We start from the raw sequence: 16,702 nt of genomic DNA, 5'->3' as shown, positions 1-16,702 counted from the left end.
TACAAGACATAATGTAAAACAGTTATTCACTTTTCTTATTTCAACTTCTTTCAAGTAACAGTTGAATGATAGTCATCCTTTTTTTAAAGGGTCCTACCTGTCATTGTAATGCAAGTACAGATGTGGCTGAGGTAAAAAATTTTAGATAAAGTCAACAGCTAAATACATAGGCTTTTCATGAAATACCAGCTCTTCATATGCCTCAGCTACCAAAGTGACTAACTAAGCAAATGCTAGATTACAATATAAAATCTTAGTTATCCATTTATGATGAGATTATGATCACTAAAGGTACAAAACATCAAGGTTTTCACCTTCATTTGTTACCAATTCGTATAGGTAGTCTACTCTGCATCACCAATGAAACAAGTTATGGAAGTCTTCAGCTTCACATAGAATATCATAACATATGAAATTATATAAAGACTTAAAAAATATATATAATACATTTCATCACTAACAATCACCTTTAAACATCACAAGTGTCTTGTACTTCATTATAAATATGCAATTCCTATTAATGTTTATATAGTGGAATACATAACAACTTGTGCAAAATAGACTTATGAGAAACAATCTATTTTATTGGTCACTGTGATATTGTCAGACAAAGACCATCAGACAGAGACCTCAGTGATGTACCTTATAAACACTACTGTAATTATCTTACTATTATTTTTTGTTATATAAATGATTCTACTTTCCAGTCACCCCATATGCACTAAAAAGGTACTTGTTTTTAAATATCTTGATGTGAAGATTTCAAATAAACCAGAAATCCCTTATGGAACTATTTAGGTAATGCAGTTTACAGAAAAGTTGAATATGGCAATATGCTACATTATAAAAACAGAAGTGTGTTTTGCTTTATTTTTCTGACTTGGTAAACTTTAAAGTGTCATACTGCTTAAAGATCCCTTTTTCTTAAAAAAAAAAAGTCTAGTATATTGACAGTTTAAAACTGAAAACTGAAAAATACATTAAAAGTTACACCAATATGCCTTACTAAATTCTGGAAACTGAATCCATCACTGACACTTTAAACAAAAAATTAGTGCAAATTTGCCCAATCTAAGGAGATTTCAAATCAAGTCTTTCGACTCCTGTGAAGAATAATGAAATGCAGTATAAGAAGGCATAGGCTAAGCATTTAGTCCACCTTTATTTTAACCAATTACTTCTAAATATTTAAAATATGGTTCTAGTCTGAAAAGGAACTCTATAAAAATGGCACATTCATTTAAAAAGACAGCCTTTTAAATGTATTTAGAGTCATACTTGTTTAATTCATGTTAGAAAGTTGCCTGACTTGTACTTATGAGTTAATCAGGACTTGGACTTGTAAGATGCCGAGCACTTTCAATTTCTATTTTCTGTAATTAAAATTGAAGGTACTAAATATATCCAGAGTTCTTAAAACTACAGTTTGTTAATCAGTTCGAAATGTCAAAGGTAATGAAGAAAAAAAAAGAAATCAGAAAGTCATCCCATGTGTTGCTTAAAAAAGTACATGGATGCACATTTGAACATGCGAATAGGTTTTGGTTTGTATAGTCTTTTGTTGCTAGTACTAATTTTCAATTAAAATAACATCTCCTGTTCACAGCTAGGTTTCAGTTGACATCTATTTCATTGTAAATACTTCAAATTTAATGTGAAATTACTGATGAACTACTATGTCATTCTACAATGCCAAACTTATAGAAAACCTGTCTTTAGAGCAGAACCATATTCATAAATTCACCATGCAGACTGGAGAAACTGATTTAAGTCAGTTATATTATAAGAAATATGTAAACAATTTTGAAAACACACAAACAACACAGACAGCACAAAATTCACTCTTGCACTAGAAAAAAATAACAAAAAAGGAGTACACTCACAGATAGAAAACTTGTTGCTGTTGTCTTTCCCTGGAAACAATTTAAATCCTCTAGATTTAAAATCTATGGCCTTTTTCACTAGTTAAAAAAACAAACAAAAACACGTATCAGGCAATACAGTCTAAAATAGTTAATTTCATTTGACAAATTTTATCATGGAAATACATACAAAGTAGAGTATTGACTACCTAACAAGCTCATATTGTGTACCTCTGATGGAAAATACAATAATTTACAAAACAAAATATTAAGACCAATTTGTACATCTGACAAAGGAAACAAGTAGGATTTTTAATTTAATTGTTCTTCCTCATAAGCAAATTAAAAAAAAAAAAAAGGCCAAATTTGTTATTTCCACAAATTATATAGTTGTGTAAAATATTGTCACACATTTATGGAACCTGAAATATGGAAAGATTTATAGATATGTTGATCTAAGATAGTTGAACTGTTCAATCCTATATGGTGTTTCTGCTGTGTGAAGAAACAGTTGTGATTATTCCCCACCCTGTATTAAAAAAAAAGAAAAAAGAAAAAAAGTACAGAATACTATCATATCTGTGAACTGAAAAGTCAGCAACCTTTTAAAAAAATTAATATGACTTTTTAAAACACCTGATATTTAGTGGAATTTTAATTCAATTATTATTTTCAGTGACAGAATTTAAAAGGAAAAAAGAGTTGTCCACAGCATTCTACTGAAAGCACACTGAAATCCAATATACATGCTCAGATCTGTATTCCATAAGCATCCAGGCAATACAAGACATATCTTAATCCACATATATTCTGAAAATATTTAATCAGCAATAGGAAAGCTTGCATATTTTGCCTGTTACTTCAGGTTTTAAAAATTCATTTAAAAGTCAGTATTATGTTTGAGAAAAAGACAAAACGTAGGTAACAGCTAAAATATTATAAAGCTTTAGTAGAAAAATAGTCCTTTTAAAAGTAACACACTGGCATGTATTCTCAAGATCTATAAGCACCCAGATTACTTCTCCACTAGTTGTTTTCAAAATCCACCTTAGCTATGTTCCTAGCTTTAGTACAGAATAGTAAATATTTTTTCAGGAAATACTGAAATTTTGTGACAAAATGCTGAAAATCTGTGACAAAACGGTAAAATTTCATCATAGAAGAAAACCGCTTCATTATTAAATTAAACATACCAAGCTATTTTCCTATTTTATCTACAGAGATTTGGATTAAAAATAACAATTAAAAAAAATTCAGTCCACTGTTCTGGTGTTGGTTCTGGAGCTGGTCCTCTTTCTAGCTTGAAAATTGTTATTTGCAAAGTATGATATAGAAGGTAGTTGGCTCCCACCTCACCCCTAAACCTACAGTTGAACTATTTCTGCAAAATACCTTATTTTGGGCTGGCTTTATGATAAAGACAGTTAATCTAGGCAAACCATGTGGCTTCAACATATTTTTTGAAATGGAACAACTAATAAAAAAAGACTAAACCCAAAATTTTACAGATATCAAAAGGTAAGAGAGAATAAAGCAAGAACAGCACAGTCATTAAACTAAGTGCCTCTCTTCTGAAATACACTCTAACAGTGAGCAATGAACCATACATAAAAATGGACCTTCTAAACATTTTTAAATTTTAAGTACAGGTTAATTTTAGGTACATTATACTCAAGAGACTTAATAGATTAAAAGCTATATGGAAGATGGTTTATGTTGGCTACAAGAAAATACTGCTGATGAAACATGAGAGATTAAAGAGAAGTAAACCTGGAAAGACAGACAGTATATCATCAAAGAATTATTCAGTATCTGTTAAGTTCTTACACAAAATCAATGAATTGTCAAAGAAACTCTCACATGAGACATAAATACCAAAGTAGCAAAATACTATTGATGCTGTTTTTATAAATAAAAATAATCATTACAACACAGAAGAGCAGAACAAGATTCAGGAGAACATAACATACTATTAAGAAAGACAATTCATAGGAGAGATACAGGATGTGATGATAAATATTTTTACACTTCTGATTGAAGAGATCATACTTTCTTCTAAATACACAGAAACTTTTAACTCAATAGGCAAAATGTAACTTTCCTTGTGTATCATCATATTGCAATCTATAAACATTGCTAATGGTTCTGGGAAGTATATTACTTACAGGAACACAACATATATTTTGCCACAAAATACTATATTTTTAATATATCTTTGGAACTTTGATACCAGAAGCCCTCCCCACCTCACAAGATATCTGAAGTCCAGAAGCAATTCTATCCTCAGTGGAAGTCATGGACCTTCACATGGCAGAGTCATACTCGAATAACAGTAATGCTCTCTCATCATTGTGTGAGATTTTTAAGATGCTATTTATATATAAATCTGAATGTAGGAGTACAGCTGCAAGCTTTTTTTGACCCTCTCTGAGCACCAGTATTAAATGACTTCTCATGAATCAGAATATAGGCCTAACTATTTTTCCAACACCTAAGTAAAATGGGAGTGGGCTTGAATACATGATCTCAGGTGCTGGGATGGGCTTAAATACTCACATTAGGGAGATGTTTGTCCTTTATTTTCAGAAATCAGTGTAACAACACATTAGAGAATTATCTGGGGTTTTTTGTTTGTTTCTTCTCATCCTCAAACACTTGAATGGCACATGCATAGTTTATGTACACAAGAAGTAGAGTTCACAAAATCTAAGGTCAAACTGGAAATAGTTACAAGAGTGTCTTGGTGAACACATTTAAAACAGAGATTTTTATAACTATTTGCATCACTTTACCAAGGCTATTAAATAGTATCACCAAAGCAAGCAACTCAAGATCTCTGAAGCATCTTTACAAGAGAAGAATTTTACTTTTAACTGGGTTTTGTATGTTAATTTATTGAACAGTACTTTCTGAATGCACTGTCAAATAGTTACAGAAATGTATTTGGTCCTAACATGCTGCCACTAAACTATGCGTCATGCTTCACCTACATGTACATACATAGAAACAACCCTACCACCACCAAGAAATCCCATACCCGAAACGCAATAAATATATGTTTAAATACTCGGTAAACTAGGCATTATTTTGCCCATGCCAATGTGGAAACCAGTGAGAAAATTATGACTGTTCAAAACCAGATTTAGCACACAGTAACTTCTGAAAGTGTTTTTCACTTTTCAGAAGTCTCAGAGGATAGATTCACATCAGCAAACAGTGTAGTTGTACACATCCAAGTTATTCCACAAAGAGAAACAGATACATTAGGGACTCAATTAATCTGGCCTTAGATACCTACTTTCTCACAAGATGAGTTTAAACTTTGATATGCCCATTTCTGTCCAGATAAATAGTTCAGATGTGATAATGCTACAAACAGCTAAATATGGTCATACTAGTATGTTTTCACATTTCTGAACACCCAAGAGCAAGTGAAATAGATTAGTCCAAAAAGTAGGATACCCCTGAGAAGGCATACTGGTGTAGATAGAAGGTAGCAATAGGATTCTCCAACGCTTTGGGGAATAATATTACATAAATTAAAACAGATGTGAACCCAAAGCTTCTTTTATGCCCTGTCCTTCAACCTCTTTCAGAATAAATCCGAAAATAAAACTGAAAAGTTGGATCATGGAAATCAAACTGTTCAGAGACCAAATCTAATTACACTTACAACAGAATAAATCTTCAGTATCACTTTCATGTCAATAATTATGTAATTGGAAAGACTATAAAAATCTATTTTAAAGATAATAAAAATTTAAAAATACCTGTGTGACATAATCACTTGAGCAGTGCTATAATGCAAAGAGAGGCTTAAAATTTTCTTTAATACTATTTTAAATACATATGATTTTCTGATGAAATGTAAACAGTAGCATCAGAACTGTGTGACACTGACTCAGAGATTATGTCAAAAACCTTGAAAACCTGAAAACTATCTAGACATCCACCTTGGAGTTTATGCTCAACACCGCTCATGTTTTTTTTCTTATTCAAATGGTTTTAATATAGAGTAATAAATTATTATCTGTGTAACTTTTTCTAGAGTTAGATGGCCCATTGTTTTCTGCAAATATGAAAGAAGGAACTCAACACTCTATGGAGGAGGGAAGGATATGAACAGTCCTGGTTATGAAAGAAGTGGAGGTAAGGAGTTTTGCATGATAGACATGTGGGCTAATATTCAGCCAACAGACAGAACAGACTCATGTACATTTCTCATGTAGTAAATTCATATGTAAACTGAAACATGTTCAGAATAATTTTGTTGAAGTTTTTGACCATGTAAGATAAGCAATTTTCAAACCCTTACAGGCAAAGTTTGAGACATATAGACAAAATTAAAATATCGTCTTAATTATTTTTGATTAAAATGTTGTGTGATTCTGTGTACATATGCATACTCATATGCATACAGACTACACACAAACATTTGTGAGAAAGGACTAATGTAGACAATGACTGCATTTTACTCCTCAGGCTAAGTACTGTGTTAAAAAAAGACCTCAGGTAAACAAGAACACATGTGCATATATTTTAAGCATGTATATTATAAAAGAAACACTTAGAGGTATAATTTCCAAAGTAACCTTGAATACAAGCTCTCAGGCACTATAAATTAATTTTGGCTGAAGAAAAGATTGTTCAATTGACACAGTTCTAGTTTCATTCAAAAAGTACATACTGATTGCTACAGGAAGCATAGATTTTCAGGCAGGAAACTTGTTTCTACAGTGTGGAAGTATTGGGGTATACAGTCATGTGATGGATATCTATTTAAAACACTGAAAACCTACAAATTCATTTATTTATTTCGGTTATGGAGCAGCATTTATGTAATGAAATTGTCCAGCTTGTCTTGTCTATGTTTTGTGAACTTTTAAGCCAAGTATAAAGTGCATTTAAAATGGTGACGACCAAAACATGAGCGTTCTATGCAAAACAGGCACTCAGTTTGCATTACTACAAGTAACTATACAGAGTATTAACCACAGAAACTTCAGCCTATTCTAACGTTATATACTTATTCTCTTGGATATAGCTCAAAGCAATTCAAACACTGAAACAGCCCCTCCCTTCTTCAGAACTTTCCTTACATTATAATCACTACTACTCAGCTAAGGGAGATAATAAAAAAACATAATATCAAAGCCATTATTTCAAGATTGCACACACATCCCTTCTTAAATGACATCTGCAGAAATATAATATTATATGATATTATATGAAAAAAGGCAGTAGATTGCTTATATGACTGTACCTAATGCTTGTATTGCACATACATAGGTGCCCATATAACATGTTATCTCCAGAAATAAAGGCAAGATTTTGTGCTTCCTCACAATCTCTGTATTTTTATGCTTCTCATATTTGACATATATTGAAAGCCAACTGCAAAGGATTTTGTGTGATAGTTTCTGAAACAAAAATATCTGCTAAAAGAAGGTCTGAGGTAAAAGTCTTTGAGACTATATTGTCTCAAGAGGCTTTTTTTAATATTTTTTTCTTTTTATTACAAGACTAAGAGAGAAAATTAAACTTTCCTTTGAATTCACATTCTCAAATTTTTCCCATCACACTACTACTTTTTAGAAAACAGAAATCAATACCATTTTTTTACTTTGTATTGGGTCCAGATATTAGGGAACACAAGCTGACATTAAAACCACTTGTAGATTCAGAATGACATGATCTTCTGCAATAAGGATGTTGTCTGGATTTATGTTATCCTAGAAATAATGAGTAATTAACTCATTAACTGCCTTCTGAAGAGACAAGATGTTTGTTTGGAATACAGTTCAGAACTGATTCTGAATGGTGCAGAACCAGTAATTCAGTGATTGTTCAAGAACTTCAATAGCTGAAGGTGATAGACTATTTGCAGCAGCTGCTGTTTCTAATGATTGAAACCCATATCTGATATACCCTGAACTTCTAATATTTGGTGCTTATGTGCAGATATGCCAAAAAAATAATGCACGACACTTCTGGCTCATCTTGGGCATAGGTCTAATTAATTGCATTTTCTCAAGAAGCTGATGCACATGTGCAGCCTGAATATGCTAAACATACTGGTCAGTTGATTTTTTTTTTTTTGTACCCTTCATGTTCAATATGGATATGACACAACTAGTTATCCAAAATCTCCAAGCTCTGGCAACACAAGTGCTAGATATCCAGGTATCTTAGGATCACCAATTCAAGAGATTGCACAAGTTATGGGAGGTCCTGTGAGGGTACTGGTGAAAGGGGAAGGGAAGATACAGCAACTTATTTCGTTTTTAAGTTATGACACTTTAGGCTGCAGAAGTTTACATTAAAAATCTACAAAAATAGCTGTTACCCAAATAAACTTCACTGTAAACTGACACACTGATGTAGCACTATCTTTTAGAGCCTTTCTGAACCTTGAAAGTTGGCACTAGAGGACATGAATTTTCATAAATTTTTGTAATACAGCATCAACTATGTAGGTTAATGATTTCTTGAATTTGAAGAACCATTCAGAAGGTGAACAATCACACTATAAAGTGGTGAACCATCCAGTTTTCCTACTATTCCATTTTTTGCTTTTTTAAATGAGCTCATCTTAATTACTCATTTTATCATTCCCCCCTTTCAATCCTACGTGCCCTGGTCAAAGCAGATTGTACTGAATTACTGCGCCGTATTACTAATTAGTGCATTAACATACTGCACTAGTACAATACTTAATAAATATTTGTTTATTGACCCTACAATGTTTTAAACATGATGTGGTGCTGCACAATAAATAGGATTACTAAAACAGTGAAAATTACTTTTTGACTCCTTGCTAAAGGTAGAAATGCTTAAACAAAGTTACTGTTCATTCTGATCTATTAAATAGACAAAATTAGACTTTTTATTTCCTTTCAGGTATCTTAGTTTTACTGACAAGAGGCTCTATTTTAGTGTTACCCCACAGTCAAACAGTTTTATTCAGAATGGAATACAATGCAAATGAGGATGAATGTAAAAGTCTCTCCATAAAACGAAAAGCTCTGATAGTTCAATGAACATAATTGTATACTTTAATGAAACATGCCATATGCATATTATTTTAACCTAATGTGTGCATTTCCCATTTATATTAAAATTTAATGTAGTTTGATTTTATTTCAATAAGATGCATTACCGTTTTAATTGTGCAGCTTTTCAGGTTCATTTGTTATCCATAGATGAAAACCTATGACAGTTTTCAGAGAACTGTATAATTTAATACGCATTTGAAAATTTCTCACTGGGTTCTTATCTCAGCTAAAAATACACTGATGAGCCACTAAATGGAAAACAACAACCCTCCTCTTCTCTTTACTGAAAAGCATGATTAGCATGGAGCAGAAATGGAAGTTTTATTGTGCTATGTTATTTGTCAACAAAATGATGTGTGGAACCCTTCCACTTTACAGTATTTTCACTAAAATTTATGAAAATATCTTACTTCCTTAGTTAAGTACCAATTAATATGAAGAACGACTTTGTACAATAAAGTCACAGAATCACAGAATCACAGAATGTTAGGGATTGGAAGGCACCTCGAAAGATCATCTAGTTCAATCCCTCTGCTGGAACAGGAACACCTAGATGAGGTTACACAGGAAGGCGTCCAGGCAAGTCTTGAACGTGTCCAGAGTAGGAGACTCCACAACCTCCCTGGACAGCCTGTTCCAGTGTTCTGTCACCCTCACTGAGAAGAAGTTTCTTCTCAAATTTAAATGGAACCTCCTGTGTTCCAATTTGTACCCATTACCCCTTGTCCTATCATTGGTTGTCACCGAGAAGAGCCTGGCTCCACCCTTTATATATCTGTAAACATTAATGAGATCACCCTCAGTCTCCTCTTCTCCAAGCCAAAGACCCAGCTCCCTCAGCCTTTCCTCATAAGGGAGATGCTCCACTCCCTTAATCATCTTTGTTGTCCTGCACTGGACTCTCTCCAGCAGTTCCCTGTCTTTCTTGAACAGAGGGGCCCAGAACTGGACACAATATTCCAAATGTGGTCTCACCAGGGCAGAGTAGAGGGGAAGGAGAACCTCTCTTGACCTACTAACCACCCCCCTTCTAATACACCCCAGGATGCCATTGGCCTTCCTGGACACAAGGGCACAGTGCTGGCTCATGGTCCTCACTGTGGAATAATGAGAAGCACTATTTAAAATTATTCAGAAAAATGCATTGATAAAACTGTTTTTAAATACAGGTTATAGATGTATATATATTATTCTATATATTGGTATTGATTAAAATTACAGTTTTTCTAATATATTCTACTTCATAAGTATCTCAAATTCTCTAATTTGGAAAAAAAATTATTTAAAATAAAGCAATTATGGTTAACATATATGTTTTTAAACTAAAGTATAATTACACTAATGAGAAGTTATCTTTTATATTCTAACTACAAGGTACTTGATTTATATCGGCATAGTGTGGTTAAAATAAGAAAACCTGAACTACTGAGGGAAAACAAAGACACAACATGTCAAAAACCAAATATCCATTACAGAAGTAAACATGTAAAATATAATAAAGAACACGTAAGAACGGCAGGAACTACAAGAAAATTAAGTTGAATAAACATATTAGATTATCCTCTACTAATGTAGTTATGATCAAACTAACAGTACTTAAATATTTCAACAGAAAATAAACAAGGGAAAAACCCCACTTTTTATTTCCTTCCTGTTTTAACATCAGAAGAAAATAGAACATACTAGAAACTGTGGTTGTAGTATCCACATGAATTTCTACTGAATGCTTAGCATTTGAAGCTCCTAGATGTAACTGAATGAAAGTGGTTGGGGACTTCTTAGCTTTTTTTTTTTTTTAATTTTCTCTCTACTGGAGGAAGAGACTCACTTTCCTAAGTTTTAATGATTTACTTCATTGTAACTCAGGACCCAAAAGACACTATGTTTCTCTTCCGGCTATCATATCTAAATATATTTTTCATTTGCTAATCAAGCTGCATCTTGAAAGTAAGCTTTTTTCATCTATTCTGTCCTTCTATCGGAAGGCTTTATCAATATAAGGCTCAAATAACAATAACTTTTCTCACTCTTCTGCCTAATGCATCTATCTCTATATTTTCTACTCATTTGTCCTTATTTAAGTTCTACACATACTGGCGTTCACTTACTGAAATATTTATCCTTTCATCCTGTCTTACATTTCTTTTGTAAGGTGGGGTGATCAGAACAATGTAACACCATTATAGTTCTTTTATTCGCCTGAACTATAATCATGTACAATATTCCTCATGAGATCTCACTGTTGCCTTATTAAATGGTACTTGTACTTCCCTGCTTCTAGTGAAAGTAGTGCACCAAATGCATCTAGGGTTTCATTTTCCTCATTTAAATAGTCAGAACACAAACTCTTCTTCTGTGATTTCCAACTAAAAAGCTTAAAGAAATTCTGTAGCCAGCTTTTGACACAACCTATAGTTGTTATTGAAGTCCAGACAGTAAGTGTGGTAAACTAATTTCTACCTAGAACTATAATTGTAGATGAATAGAGACTTCCAGCTCTCTCTATACATCTCTTTCACACATACAGTTTAAAAAAATATAAATTTAGGAAACAAAACAGTATTGTTATTGTTTACTCATTCTGAGAGATCTTATTCGCAGAACAATCCTATGGAAGCCAACTGACTCTTATCCAATAGTTATCATTTTTCATTAATACTAATGTAACATAAACCAACACTAGTCTGATCTCACTAGCAGCATTCTCAAAAAAACCTACAGTGAAGACTACATGGTACACTTTGGCCATTTTAAATATACACATACATGATATAGTAAGTTCTAATAAATTATTTTGTGCTTTTATCTTTTTGAGTATTACTTAATTTGCATAGCTTTGGGAGGATAATTCTGAAATTATAATCAAGAACACAGGAAAAATTATATTTCCAGATTAAAACCTAACTTTTAATGTCTATAAAGTAGAGAAAGAATTACAAAAAAGGAATTTTCATAAACTTCTTAAGTATCTCTTATAGTTCCATAGTAATTTTATATGCAAGGCAAGACAAGTAGTCTTCATACTTTTGTGCATATTTCATTGGCAAAGAGAAGGGAAAAGACTTCAATAGAAACCTGCAGAAAACTCCATAGAAACACCTGTGGAATATCTCCCCATAATGGACATTTCTTCAAGTTAAGTAACAATAGTCTTATATTCACAAGCATTCCTTCAGAATATGTCCGTGCCTTTGTAATGAGGAATATTTTAGGGAAGACAATTACAGTTTTTTTAAGAAGGGTCAACTTGATATGTTTTCAAGGCTATTACAAATTACTGTCAAATACCGATGTTTGCCAAAGCAAAATGGAAATTTTTTGTTCAGTATACAAACACCCACTCTAGTAGCATACATACATATAATATTCTGCAAGTATGGTAAAGTAAAATATATTTAATGGATTTTGTATAAAGAATGCTAGCAAAATCAGGAGTTTAAATGTAGCATGAGGGAACAAACTGCACAGAGAACTAGATATGAGCTGTCTTCTCTGGTAAGGTCTATACAAGACTGATTTCATCTGCATGTGGGCTGTGATGCCTTTTAGTATGTGTAATACTACTTTAATATGTGACAAATAAGTAACATAACATTATTTTAGCAGTGTCTTGGTCTTTGTATTTTTCTTTTTTAATATAATGACAGGTTTATCATTTTAATATAACAAAACAATTCAGAAGTATGTGCCTTACCTATATCTTATATAAAAGATAGGTCAAAGAAAATGACAGTGAGAAAAGAGTGGAGAAGACATTGTAATGTAATCATCACAAATAAGGGATGGAAGAAACTGTATGTACATCACAATTACTGTCAAATGTAACTTCCAAATTAGTACACTCTCACATCTTTAAATTAGAAGAGATTACAGGCCCTCAGATAATCCCTCATAGCTGAAAATGTGTTCTGAAGTGAATGCATAATACGTGTTAGTAAATGAAGCTACAATAACGTACACAAGGACACTATCTGATCCAGCAGAAAAATAGATTCCAATCTGAAGTTGTCTTTAGAAAATATCAGCCATATAATGACACTTCTGTGAATTGTTTGTTCTATAAAAGATGTTCCTTCTTAATATATTTGTATTTATCTCTTTTTCATGCACAATAGATTAATATGAAACAATGGATTAACACAAAATAAAAATTAAAAATATATAATAAAACATATTCAACAAAATTAACCTGCAAAATTAAGCTGCTTCTTACTTGAACTTGTGTACATGTAAAAACATACCACATGCAATTTGTTTCTAAATGTCTGTGCTGGTTAAATTAAGACATTCCAGCATTGCTGTTTCTCTGCCACATCTTTTAGACACTGGCATTTACCTTTTAACACAATAAATAATGCTTTCTTTATACTACAAATGATGTTCATTCTAAGTACTTTAGCATGTGGATTAAATCTTCTGAATACAGGAACATCTCAAATGTTTAGCTTTACTGCTTTAGTACTTGCAACTGAATTCCCGTGTGTTCTAAACTTTCCTTCATTCATTGATATCATGTTAGATAAAATTAAAATGTAAAGACATCTTTAAAAGCCAAAATTTTGCTGAAGCAAAATGGTTACAGCTGCATCACCCATCAATTTAGAACAAGGCAGCTCTTTATAAGGCAAATTTTTAATACTACAGTTGATTATGCCTCAGCACATATGAATAGATTAATATTTTAATCTCAATTGTCAAAACCTTGATCAGATCTTACAGTAGGTTTGATAGTGAAAAAACAATATTAATCTATAAAGTGGCATCAAAAGAAAATTCCTTATCTTTCCCTTTTGTCTTTTTATAATACACACCAAATTAATTTAGATTACTATGACAATATGATTATTCATTTCATGCTTCTATCTGGCTGCGCCACTAGAACTCAGTTTTAAACAGGTTTAATACCTTTCCCATTTGATTCAATTATTTTTCCTGAATGGATAACTGACCTTTCACTTTTAATTTATACAAAATATTTTTCTGTAACTACATGGGCACAAGTAAAATAATATCCAATACCTCTATGAGTAACAACTGCAAGTTCTTTAGTTCTTTCTATCTGCTCAGCATTTCTTGGTCGTCTTCTTGTGCTTTGTAAGTTTGCTTGATGAAGGGAGAGTGCTTCCTTGGAAGTGGCCGATTCCAGAATTGATTTTCTTATATTCATAGCTTGCATTTGTTGCTCTTCAGGAGGTTGTCTATGGGTGATCACTGCACTGGATACAGCAACATCAGCTGATGTGCTAGCAACAGTAATAGAACCAGTAGTGGCCGCAATACGCTCCTCTAACTCACCAGTGGAGGCGGTTTTGATCAAAGTGGAAGAACCTGTGGGACACATAGTAGCACTGGATGCTAACAGTTTCTTTAGAATTATGTTTTCCTGATCAACCTAACAGATTAAATTTCCCTCTATTTAACATAGTAAAGAAAAGTGACATGAAAAGAGGAAAGTCAATATGCTTTATTTAAAAATTTGAAGTAATTGAGACATTTTTTTAATGCTAGTGAACATTTTGTAATTATAGTGATATTACACGCTTCGTTTTTAAATGTACTTAAATATGTATAGTATAAACTTTTGTACCAATTAGAGTGACAGCACCTAATTTCCACCCCTGAAAATTCAGTCCTGAAATCAGCATGGCTAGAGAAAAACATGCAGCTATATCATTAAAAGAGACCCCACATGTAGATAAGTGATAATCACCCTATCGAGGAGTGATACAGCAGCATTATGTAGTAACCTAGGTAACAGGCAAAGCTTCTGTACTCCAACTGCTAATAAGGCTACCCAATCCATTCATACATTTAGTTCTTTTCATCAGAGATTGGCATGGCTTTAAAAGCTCATTTAGACTTGATACAAGGCCAAGGGTAGATGGATAGTAAAAGGTACACATTTAACAAACACATCTAACCATAATTATCTACATTAGATATTGGATAAAGACAGAATCTGTAATTCTTTTTTTGCTTTTTTATTCCTGTAATATGCCAGATTATATAACTCAAAAAACCCATCCACAAAATGTTCAATGAGTTAAAAAAATGTGCATCCACTGCTTGTGAAAATATGAAGATAACACATCTAACATGTCTAGTAGCTAAAATATATAACTGATGAGGGAATCTTTAATGTTTTATTAACCTTCCCCATTGCCCAGATTAGGCTACAAATGGCCAAAAGGTCAAGTCTCTCACCTGTGAGCATTTAAAACTTCTAACACAGTAGCAACTCCATCTTGAAAGAATAAATGACTGGGCAATGTATAAAAATATTCATAATAATTAGCATAAACCAAGTTGATGTAGCATGAACTGTATTATATTATACTAGTATCTTTAAACCATGGCTTTTTTATTCCATAATAATGATCAAGGGGCTCTTGAACAGTCATTGAGACAATAATAGAGACAGTTCTCTTTTTATTTCTGAGCTGTCACCTCACACAAACTTTTGAGATATGACCTTTAAGTGTAGTGGGTGATGACAGGATGGAAACAAACCAGAGTTCTTGCACTCTTAGAAGAACCTGTACACTAGAAAATGGAAATAAGACTGCCAGAGGAACTGAGCACTATGTAGCACCTTTCATGCACAAAGAATATAAAAACTCTTGACAGATTTATCAAATGTACTGTATAAATAAAGGGAACAGGTCCTAATGTCAAAAGTAGTCTTGCTAATAAAGTCTTCTTTGTTTACTGCAGAAATTTTAGGCTGAAAATGTTTTACTTTGCTATACTATTAAAAAATACTACCATAACAGAATACTTTAGCACAATACAGAGAACTTGTAGAGCTGCTGGGTACACATTTTTTTTTTAGCTATCTTACATTTAATGTCTTAATAATTGTTCTGCAGTACAGCACTTCTAAATCATATGCTGGTGGTTCTTCCTGTAAAGGTAAACAACCTTAAAAGTGTCAGGTAAGACTCCAGGTTTATATGTCAGAGACTCAACAAAAACTACTCACTGTCCTATGATACCAGCATTACAAGTAACTAAAATTAGACCTAGACATGTTTTATTCTTTATTTCAGAATAAAAGAAAAAATTGTCACAACAATGAATAGTATCAGAGACTAGAATTGTTATGATTCAGGATGCAATAAATTTTGATAGACAGGTATCAAGATTAAAACACAGAAAAAACAAATGCATGGTCAAGTGATAATTTGGAACAGTATGATGTTGATTAAAACAAATAAAAAATATTATATGTCATTATTCCAATAATTCTTGCAAGGACATTTATTGCATGTCATATAACCACTACTATTAAAGCAAAATCTATGCAAACACACCTTTATCATGCAAGCAAATATTTAAGAACAGTCGCCTGCTCCCATTATTCAGCTCAAAGCAAAATTATATACAGAATCACATTCCAATGGCATGTTGTGTCCTAGTGCTTTAAAGATGCAAAGCCCTTCAAATGAAAACAAGTGAAGAGAAAGTTCATCTCAACAGAAAAAAACAAGAGAAATTATGCTTACTTAAAACTTCAAAGCTTATACAATGAAAATACTGTACTACTTTGATACAGAGACATCTTTCAAGCAAAACACATAACTTATTTGGCTTTCACATCCACTTAAACTACAAAAAAGATCTCAGGCAGAAGATTGTTAAGAGATGAAGTGTGGTATGATTTACACGGAAGATTCCAAGACAAAATTAAAGTTATGTATGAACAATCTGGTAAGTATCAGCTACTGCATAAAATAGATGCATTCGTGTTTGTCTAAATACAATTTGTAGTCTCTAAAAGCATCA

General features: G+C 32.5%; 1 protein-coding gene across 5 annotated transcripts in view; it reads right to left on the bottom strand.

Moving 5' to 3' along the window:
- CSMD3 (CUB and Sushi multiple domains 3) overlaps positions 1-16,702 on the bottom strand; it is a 637,009-nt gene that overhangs the window by 373,401 nt on the left and 246,906 nt on the right. For 3 of the 5 annotated variants that reach the window (XM_065830155.2, XM_071803847.1, XM_071803850.1), the window contains exons 7-8: positions 13,937-14,245; positions 1,884-1,961 (exon numbers count right to left, since the gene is read on the bottom strand). The exons of 1 other annotated variant lie outside the window; for it this stretch is intronic. In XM_065830155.2, the coding sequence (XP_065686227.1) occupies positions 1,884-1,961; positions 13,937-14,245 (387 nt within the window). The remainder of the gene's footprint in view (positions 1-1,883; positions 1,962-13,936; positions 14,246-16,702) is intronic. One more of the 5 variants, XM_071803848.1, reaches the window with a different exon arrangement.

This window comes from Patagioenas fasciata, chromosome 2 (genome assembly GCF_037038585.1).
Source record: "Patagioenas fasciata isolate bPatFas1 chromosome 2, bPatFas1.hap1, whole genome shotgun sequence".
Classification (NCBI taxonomy): domain Eukaryota; kingdom Metazoa; phylum Chordata; class Aves; order Columbiformes; family Columbidae; genus Patagioenas; species Patagioenas fasciata.
This window is presented reverse-complemented; position numbering and strand designations above follow the sequence as displayed.